Here is a 9,931-nt window from a genome sequence, read left to right on the forward strand (position 1 = left end):
GATTTCTGCAGCAAAGCAAAAGGTTTGTATCAACAAAGGATGAAATTTTTTTTCAATAAAACTATTTACTGAATTTAAACCTGCTGCATGTTCTTACATTCACCAATGAGATCTGCACAATATGTACATATGTACATATTTGCAAACACAACTTCCCCACAATGCTTGTCCAGCCAAGAGACAAGGGGCAAAAAGTAAAAGCAAAACATAAAGAAAAAATAACAAATGGAGAGAACAAAAAACGAACCAAGAAAGCCTTCCAACAGTTCGACATAAATAAGTCCTATATCTACTTGGTTAATCAGAATTTGACATTTAGTGTTCAAATCTGAGGTCTGGGATTCAGTTATTTGGCAGTGCACAGAGTGTTCATTTCTTCTTGTTTGAAGGACCCATTGCAACCATTGGCCACGAGGCCGCCGCTGAGCTTTCCAATCATAAAATGACCATCGGAGGACAGGTAATGAATTCCAACACCAGGCAAGCTACCACTGCTGCTGCTGCTACTGCTGCTGCAGTTGGAGTTTTGAACAAGACCATTGCTGGTGCAGGTGTTGTGAACAATATCATTGTTCACTAGACCTTTGGTGAAACCAAATTTCTTCCTCTCTTCAGAAGCAGGACCCGATGATGACGACGACGATGACGACGCCTTTCCATTGGATATGGCGTTAGCGAGTGCAATCGGCATAAGGCAGAGACCTTTACTTTGCAGATATTGCATGGCCATTGTCACATTGGATTCCATGAGCTTCACCACTTCTTGTTCAAAAACAACTTGATCAGGAGATGCTGAAAAATCAACTCCTTGACCCGCCAACGGTGAAAGTGATAAACCATTAGATCCCTAGCATAACAGAATTCAGCAAACTGTTATTTTAAATGACTATACAACTTTCAACTTTATGATACAAATGTTCAGGAATTAAAAAAAATAATGAATATTATAAAACGGTCTCTAAGTTAATATAATCTTAACACAAAAAAGTTTGACATGGTCCAGCCCCTAAAGCCTTGTTTGCTTTGCAAGTTTACGCTTACTTTACTGTATTCGTGAAAATTTCTATGTTTTAGTGCTACTAGAGCAGCAGCCACTCATAAGACCTATGAGCTATCCTAATAGGATCTAGTACCAAGATACTTTTGACCCACAACTAATACCAACAAAACCTGGCAGCATTTGGGTGGGGTATGCTCACAGCTCACTTCCTTTAAGCTCTATAATAATCATCTTTTAATAGTTAAACATATGGACGTAGAAACATCAATTTCTTGACCCCACAACAAGGGACCAACTTCGCATCAACTTAAAGAAGCAAGAATTTTGCACCTCAGCTTGACAATCAGTGATGAGAGGAACAACTGCTCCTGCTGCCCCCAGCCTGCTCATGCTTAGTACCTGCAAATAATTTTCAGAAGCACCAAGTTTACGGATGGCAATGGAAATGCTGTTAACAAATAATTTTCAGGAACAACTGCCTGTCTAACTTGGTCAAGTCAAATATATTCGTCGGGGGAAAAATAGAACTTAAAACCAAGTCAGTTTGAGCTCAACTTTATGAAGCTTGGATGTGTGATATTAGCAAAAACTTAGTCTTACCTTAACTTGGAGTTGAAGAAATTTGACATACTCTATGATTTCGTCAAGCATAGATGCCTTGTCGGTCTGCAAAGTTCCATCAAAGAATAATCATTAGTCGGTAATGTTAATGGGCAATTCAGCGTGCACTTGAGGGCAAGGATTGCATAAAGGCAAGATTTACAAGAAACTTTGATATCCTCTTTTCCACCAGAACTACAGAACAATCTTCATCTTACCTTTAAAATAAAAGCAGCCTTCATATGTTACTTGACCTCATTATGTTAATTTAGTGGCGATAAAAACTAAAGAAATTCTGCATGCAGTCTTCATATATTCTTGCCAAGACATTCTTACGTAATTTTTAACAGTAAACAAACACAAACACTCATCCAGAATGTTGACCGTAAAACAACCAGGACATGTAATATAAAAACAAAACCAATGTATTACAATTAGGCTGCAATGACCATTGCATAATATATCCGGAAGAGATTACCTTATTGGAATTAGGTACAAGCTCTTGCAGATTCTTCATCCTTTCAGCAATCTTCTCTCTTCGAAGCTGCAGTTGAGCAAATGATAGAACGAGCTCTAATCTCGAAAACATTTCAAGAATATGGACTAATTAGATGACCGGGAAATATTACAACTGACCCTTTCTGCAATGCTGTGTGGATCAGTAGCCTGACCTCGACGTGCTCTTACCCGAGGCTTTCCAATTCCATTGCAACCATTGTTTGGAGTAGGTGATGCACTCTGTATTAAAACTAGTAAGCTTGGTCTCTAGCAGTATATAAAAGGCTGAACAAGCAGTACTAGTAAAAATGATGAGAATTAGGGATTATGAATCAAGTCCAGAGAAAATTACGACTATTACGAGTACCTGCAGCAGAGATGGCAAGCCAATCATAGTCTTTGTTATCTGGTGCTCGGCAGGAAAAGAAGAGTAAAGAGAATTTTGCATATCTTGTTTTCCCTGATACGTTACGTAAGCAACAAATGAGAATTCAAAATTTAAAGTCCATTTCAAGCAATGCTGGCTTTGCTTTTCAAGCACACTTGGTAGAGCCAGAGAATCCAATTCATGGGTTCTCCACAGGCCAGTTGCATTGACTTTCATGAAGAGCAGATGTTGTTTCCTAGCACCATGCAGCTAGCAGCAGAATTAAATAATCATACAAAGTAGTCATAAGAAATTAATACCTTTGCGCTAATTGATGCGGATAAGTTCTCAGGTTGCAGAATTTTATCGATCTCAACAAACCTGTTAATATTGCCATCATTATTTACAGTTCCATTTTCTCCTTGAAGACAAGAGCTTTCCATTCTGGTTTGTCCCATCAAAGTAGGAAGGGAAGAAACACCGTCATAAGGTTGTGGATGCCATAATTTTGGAATTGGAGAAAGAGTTTCTAAGCCTGTAAGCGATCTACGAAACTCAGAAGATTCACCTTCATTGCATATTACATGCCCTCCCTCATTAAACGATAGAGATGGGGTCAGATCACCAACAACTGAAAGATCCTTTGGCGAACCAAGGCTGAGTGAGCCAGAGGAATGAACAGCTGTATTAAATTGCAATTCCACATTTGCAAATGCCAATCTTCCATTCAGCATCTCTTTTGTGGAGTTGCTACTGCAATTCTGACCATCCATTTGTGGTTCACCTTCCCCAGACAGCAAACCAAGTTCAACACCACAACCTGACTCTCCACTAGGAATTCTGTCTTGTGCAGCTAAGCACCCCATGGTGTGGTTCGAACTAATCATTCTTACAGGCGAACTAGTTTTATCATCTTGGTATACTCCTATTGAACTAGGCAGCAGTGCATTTGGCTGATCAGGTTCACAATGGACCCAAGATGATCCTTCGTTAACATTCACATCTGACCATGAGGAGGAAGAGAAATACTGATCAAGATAGTCATCCATTGTCTATGTGCAGATGACTGTTCAAAAGCTCAGAACTTCAACTGCAAACTCCTCAGAATTTCACTTCCTCTTTGTTGCTGTGTATTAGGATGCAGAAACTGCGGAGCTCTTTATATACTCAAGAACTTCAATAGTTGGCCTGGAGAAGATTTTAATGAGATAACCAATAAATAATGAAGCTCTTTGCAAAGAGTAAAGCCTTAGCATTGAATAGTGTTAAGGATTCATTTGGAAAATGTACAATATATGGCGCATGGCATAGGAAAAAATGATGAAGAGAAATGTACAAAATGAATTACAACCAAAGGAACACAAAGTATAATCATGATAATTGATTAATAGGCATTAAGCTATCCACAATATTCCTATAAGAAGTTTTCGTAGTCATATAACATTCAGAAAAAACAAATCAACCAGTTGGGCTAGAGTTAGCAAAACGTACCTTCTTTTAAAAGAAAGTTTGAGACGCTAAGTTTGAGTTTATGGAGAATGTATAGATGTTACTACATAGTATCATTTACTTTATGGGATTACGAGTATAACCCAAGAAATACACTAAAGTTAAGCACTCCATCAATTTGTTACAGTTCATTACTTTTTTTTTTTTGTTTTTACAGCAAATTTGTTCTTTTCCAACAAAACAAAAAAAAAAAGAAAGACAGCCAGTGCATTAGCTTTAAGCAAACAAAGCCTGGCGAACCTCAAAGTCAGCCATCTACCCCATCTTACATAGCTCAAGCTATCATCAGTTACCTAGCCAAAAACAAACACTCAATTTCACACAAAAACTTCATACACAGTCATGAAACCTCTTCATATGATCATCTAAACTATATTCAACCACTTTCAGACACCCAACTCCAACATGCAAACTGGGTTCTCAGCAAAACCCTGGTTACAACAATAAATACTCATAATTCACAACCCAACAACACACAAAAGGAACACTATGAGTGTATATTTGAACAAAAAAAATCACCAAAAAAAAAAAATCAAAGAATAAGAGACTTACGAAGAAAGTGAGTGTCAGCAGTAGTAAGCAGAAGCTATTATTTTCATTTTTTCCTTCCTTTCTCTGCAGCATCCACAAAGGAGAGTGTAGCAGCTGTACTACAAGGGAGAAAGAAAAGAAGTTTAGCTTTTGACGTAGAAACCGCTCCTTTTCTTTTCTTTTATTATTTTCTCCACATTTTCGATCTCGTATCTTTATTATTTGTTTTCCTTTTATTTTGTCGTGTACGGTTGTGATTCGTCCACGTCGCCATTTATTCTGTTCGTCCCTTCCGTTACTTTCTCGCTCTCCTTCATTGCCCTTTTTCTTTTTTCCTTTAAATACGGTAAAACGTTCCATTCCCCTTTCCAATATGCCGTCACAATAGCTCATGTTGCGAGCTGCTCAATTTACGAAATTAGCCTTGAGAGAAGCCATCTCATTGCATTAATCGTGAAGAAAGCAAGGCAAAGCACATATATATTTTTTTCCAAATAGAAATTTCCATCATCCCGAAAAAGGCGGAGAGGTTAAGCTCTTTGGAATTTTAGTGGCTGGCTCTTCTAATGACGAAAATAACCTCTAAATCCCAGTAATCTATTAGCAAAATATAAGCTTAAGTTTAATTGGTTTCTTGAAAGACTCCTTTTTGTCAAATATAGCAGACAAATGGCCAGATAAGGCTAATGGAATTTGCTGTATTTGGGACTTTGATTTTGTGTGTACGAAAACAATAGTTGAAGTGGTTGATTGCTGCTTAAGTCTAAAGCTTAAGAGGCACATCATTTCATCTTAGCTATCTTTGAATCAATTATTAATCCTTTCTTTCCATGTGTTGTTAACATCATCAATAAAAAGCCGTGTTACAAGCGTTTCACGACAAAACTAGATGTACAGCCAATGGAGAATTAATCATTTTTGGGGCAAAGCAGATGCACTGTAACAAGAAGGAAAAAGGGTTTATGATTAGTGATCCACTGAATACATTGCCATAGATATTTTGGAATTTTAAAGTGTTTGTCTGTTTCAGGCTTTGAGGGCATCGGTCTGGTTCTTTTTGCACGTGGAATAAGTGGGAAGGGCATCATAATGAACAGTTTTTGGGGCATCAAGGTGATGAAATTGCCACACTAGGAGGCTAATTCAAAAAGTTGTGGACGTTAATTCTGTAAAAAATGAGATACTTCCACGAGGCTCAAGCTCCTCTGTTTACTGATTCCTTGGAACTTTAAACAAGTTCTGTAATTTACAGGAGCAATTAACTCCTCTCATCCTGACTGAATAAACAGGGCTGTCGAACATTCTACATTCTTTGCTTTTCTTCTGGCTGAATGGACATAACGAATTCTGTTCTCTCTCGTGACTTATCTGTCAAGTTTTGATGTGAAATACTAAGTCCCTAAAAAAGGAATAATATTGCAGCGATAAGGATCGGCTGTGCATTGATCATGAGTCACTATTGTATAGATCTATTTTTGGTTTTCTGTTGTCGCCAACTTCACAGAGGAGAAGCTCCAAGATGGAGGTGTTAGGCATCGAATTCCATGTAGCAATGCAACACTAATGACAGGATGCTAGGTAGGCTTTCCTCCAGCATGATAACCTGGTTACAAGGTTAAGCTAATTATGCAATGCCTTCTTTCTTTGGCTCCTAGGATAAACTCTGCCAGAACTCACCAGAAGTTTACCATCTTAATCCCATCATATCAAAATGGAATACTAGATTCTACATTCTTTGTTCTTTGCAAACTTGAAAAAGTTACCCCTATTTTAGGCGAGTATAGACTCCCATCATCCTGACTGAATAAACATAGCTGAAAAACATACTATATTCTTTGTATTTCTTCATGACTAAATGGACAGTGACATATTCCATTCTCTCAAAAGACTGACTGTCAAGTTTTGATGAGATAGCAAAGTCCCTAAAAAAGCAATATACTTTAATTATATGGATTGACAATGCATTTAGTAGTAGTCACCTCATAGAGGAGAAGCTCCAAAATCAGCTTAGGGATTAAAATCCTGGCAACTCTGAAATGCATATGACAGGATGCTATGTTGGAGATCATCAGGCATAGTAGTCAAGCTTACAAGATTAAGCAAATTAAAGAATCCCTTTTTTTTTTTGCTCCAGTCCTAGGTTAGACACTGTCAGAACTTAAAAGTGGTTTACACTCTTAATCCCTTTATAGCAATTTGGATACTAGATTCTTGATCTAACAATGACCACAAAAAATTAAACCATTTTCTGAATGTGAGTGACCAAATTTGAATTAGTAATTCAGTATACCTAATATGTCCATTCCATGATTTTCATCCAATATCATGGTGTCCACTCTTTTTGAATGTTCAAAAATAAAAAAAATAAGAAAAAGAGACATCTTTCCTTATAATTAAGAAATGAAAATCGTTGTTGTATATGTCAGTCTTGCAAAATTAATAACCAAGAGAATTACTATATAGAAGGAAGCACATAAATGCATCTGAGAAATTTTAACGTTTACATTTATGGCAATAATGGTGACCATCCATTTGGGCTGATCCACAGTCGTAGCAGAAAGCAGTTCCACACCTGTAGCAGATACATCGAGAGAATTTAGTTAGCATGTTTATGCTTGTTGAGAGCTCAACAGCAAAATGAAAAGGGTTTTCAGCAGCACAACAAGTACTAAACAGACCGAAGTGCAGGGGATGACTGACACCTAAAAGGTGCTAAATCAGCTGAATGTATTACTTGATAAATTGAATTATTTCGAAAATAAAAATTCAATGCAATGTAAAACAAAACAATAATTTGTAGTTGTCTCTCCAAGGAATTCGACTAAACACCAAAAAACTGATGAGATCTATGATTCACTTCAAAGACAGATTGAAAATGATAACACAATATGATAGACAATATTATCATTAGAAGTGTCACAGCCTCACAGGTTTCGTAAGAATCACTTAATTACCATGAAGATCAGAAGAAGAAAAGAAGCATGATATCAGAACACTTGCTGATGAATATAGGAAAGATGAAAGACAGAATCAAAAGATTTTGCATGCAATTTTCACTTTTTCCATGACTTAAAGCTTTCAATACAATACCAAAACTTTATGCTTAATCTTTCAATGTCATAACGAGTTACTAATTTTGATCATATATTGGCCTGACAATTTCCTGATAACTAAGAACATTGCTATGATGCTAAACACATTGATTTTGACTAATAGTTACAGTCATTCAAATTGCCAGGAGATTTTCTATTGAAAGGCAAACAAGTTTAGAGTTGTACTTATGTAGACAGAAGTACCATAAGAATTAGCTAGGGGGATAGTTTTCCTTTTGGCTCTGCTCCAGTGATTTGAACATGTGAGGGTTAAGAAGAATGTTTATTAATTTGCTTAGATAAAGGCAGTTCTCAATTAAAAAGCTAGATACATTGAGCACTTGGAGTAAGAAATTTTTCATTCAAGCTCAAGGTGGTAGCAGGATAAGTGGATTACAACAAATCCGATAGTAGAACAAGAATGTCATGCACTTTCAAAAAAAAAAAGAACAAGAATGTCATGCACCTTGTTAATGCTTTAGACTGAAGTACTCTGCTTTCTGAAATTCAGAGGAAAAATATTCTCTACGCCAAATTGCCTTTATCAGTGGTTATAGTCCTCTTATATGTCAATTACTCAGCTTGCAATGAAATTCTTAATTCTTGTACAAGTCAACAAATCGATGAAGGATGTTGAGCAATCATCCATAGTGGGTTCCAAGGGCGCCGAGGAACAGATTCTTTTGTTGAAAAATGGCAAAGCAATGCAGAATTACAAACCAGTTGTTTTTAAAAAATGTAGTAATCTCAAACTCAAAGATACAGCAAACAGTTAATGCCATCAAAAGTCCCCATTCAAACAGTAGCAATCAACACAGAACTAAGATAATTACATATGCCTATACGCAAGTGAACCAAATATAAGCTGCAAAACTGATAGATTAATCGATTTGAGAAACAAAACTAAAGGGGAAACTGAAAAACGAAACTAACCTGCATCTCATATACCTACAGCCCTCAGTTCTCTCAACAACGAATCCACATCTTGGGCACCTAGCCCACTTCTTGTCCTTAGCCAGCTTCATCAACAAAATATCTTCCCTCTGTCTTTCATCTGTATGCAACCTCTGAAATTCCCCACATTCAACTCCAGCATGCCAAGGTACTTTACACTGTGCGCAAAACAGTCTCCGACAATTAGGACATATCGATTCTCTTACAGCCTGTCCTCCATCATCAATCAAAAGCATGGAACAATCTTTAAAAGGACAATAAAACCTTTCAGACCCTAAAATCACTGCCTCGCATAAAGCATCTCCCCACCTATCAAAAACTTCTCTTGGAAGTATATTGCGACAGTACTCAGGTTCTAATAAACCCTCACAGTTTGCCACGGGGCAAGTTATGGCTGTAATCTTGTTTTGTACTTTAGAAGCTACATATTTGATCATGCAATCCTTACAGTAAGCGTGGGAGCAACCTTTGATGTTAAACGACTCGTTTGCTTGCCTTGGTTCAACGCAGATTTCACAGATAAAAGGTGGGCCTTCGACGGCTTTGGAATTTGATGACTCTCCAGGCTCAGTTATGGAACAATCGCTGAAGGGTTTTTTTCTCTTTCCACGCTTCTTTCTGGGAGGAGTCTTTAGGGGCTCGAAGTTAAGCACGAACAAATCATCATCGTAAATGTCGAGATCTATGTAGTTATCGTCCGAGGTTGTCATCGAAGCCTTGATGGCAAGTTGGATGTCTCTTTGTTCACAGTATTGTTCTACTGAAATAGCGTTTTTCTTAGTGGTGCCTTTGTCTGGAATGGCTGTAATAGAAAACAAATCGCTCTCAAGGTCAACAATCTCAACCTGCTGAGGAAAATCTGTCCTCTCCATTTTCCTCTTCTTTTTCGATACTTCTTCATCAATCGCGTTTATGGTTATCATGGGGAAAGTACAAGCTTGTTGAATTCGAACCTGTCTTTTTTCAGGGTTTCTTTTTGGGGAGGGAGGTGGGATTTCCATGGCTGTGCCTCTTGGGGTTACACTTCACACTCCGATAGTTTCGTATTCAGTTCAAACTCTGTAATTCTAATCGAACAATAATGATTGGAAATCCTTTGATCACCGAGTCAGCTATCTTGTTTTATGACAGTCCTAACTTAGCCTTGTGTATGCCTTGGTCTTTGTAGTTTTCAGTACCTTGTTTGGATATCAGGTACTATTAGGCTAATTTAATTGATTAATATCAAAGTGTCTTTGAATATATTCCTTTAAACTCCAAACAATAAAAGTAGGCACAAAACAATTCATGATTATAATCATCCTTACACCGTTAATTGTTTGCAAAATTAATCATATTTGTCTATTATTCTTATTATTATTGAAACTATATACATATTTT

General features: G+C 37.2%; 2 protein-coding genes across 3 annotated transcripts; both read right to left on the bottom strand.

Moving 5' to 3' along the window:
• On the bottom strand, positions 39-4,850 carry LOC18588211. The gene is made up of 8 exons (XM_007012463.2): positions 4,527-4,850; positions 2,786-3,653; positions 2,466-2,558; positions 2,237-2,338; positions 2,079-2,144; positions 1,601-1,666; positions 1,331-1,399; positions 39-847 (listed from the first exon to the last, which is right to left on the bottom strand). Exons 2-8 carry the CDS (start codon positions 3,512-3,514, stop codon positions 347-349), a joined length of 1,626 nt encoding a protein of 541 aa, XP_007012525.2. The 5' UTR covers positions 3,515-3,653; positions 4,527-4,850; the 3' UTR covers positions 39-346.
• On the bottom strand, positions 6,868-9,688 carry LOC18588212 (E3 ubiquitin-protein ligase RNF144A). Of its 2 annotated transcripts, XR_001929176.1 has the most exons (3): positions 8,531-9,688; positions 8,064-8,277; positions 6,991-7,077 (listed from the first exon to the last, which is right to left on the bottom strand). XR_001929176.1 is itself a non-coding variant. In XM_018126575.1 (2 exons), exons 1-2 carry the CDS (start codon positions 9,550-9,552, stop codon positions 6,999-7,001), a joined length of 1,101 nt encoding a protein of 366 aa, XP_017982064.1. In that variant the 5' UTR covers positions 9,553-9,681; the 3' UTR covers positions 6,868-6,998. The 2 variants fall into 2 exon arrangements, 1 of the variants encoding a protein (XP_017982064.1); XM_018126575.1 differs by lacking the exon at positions 8,064-8,277 and having other exon boundaries at positions 6,868-7,077; positions 8,531-9,681.

The sequence above is a fragment of the Theobroma cacao genome, chromosome 9, assembly GCF_000208745.1.
Source record: "Theobroma cacao cultivar B97-61/B2 chromosome 9, Criollo_cocoa_genome_V2, whole genome shotgun sequence".
Taxonomy (NCBI): domain Eukaryota; kingdom Viridiplantae; phylum Streptophyta; class Magnoliopsida; order Malvales; family Malvaceae; genus Theobroma; species Theobroma cacao.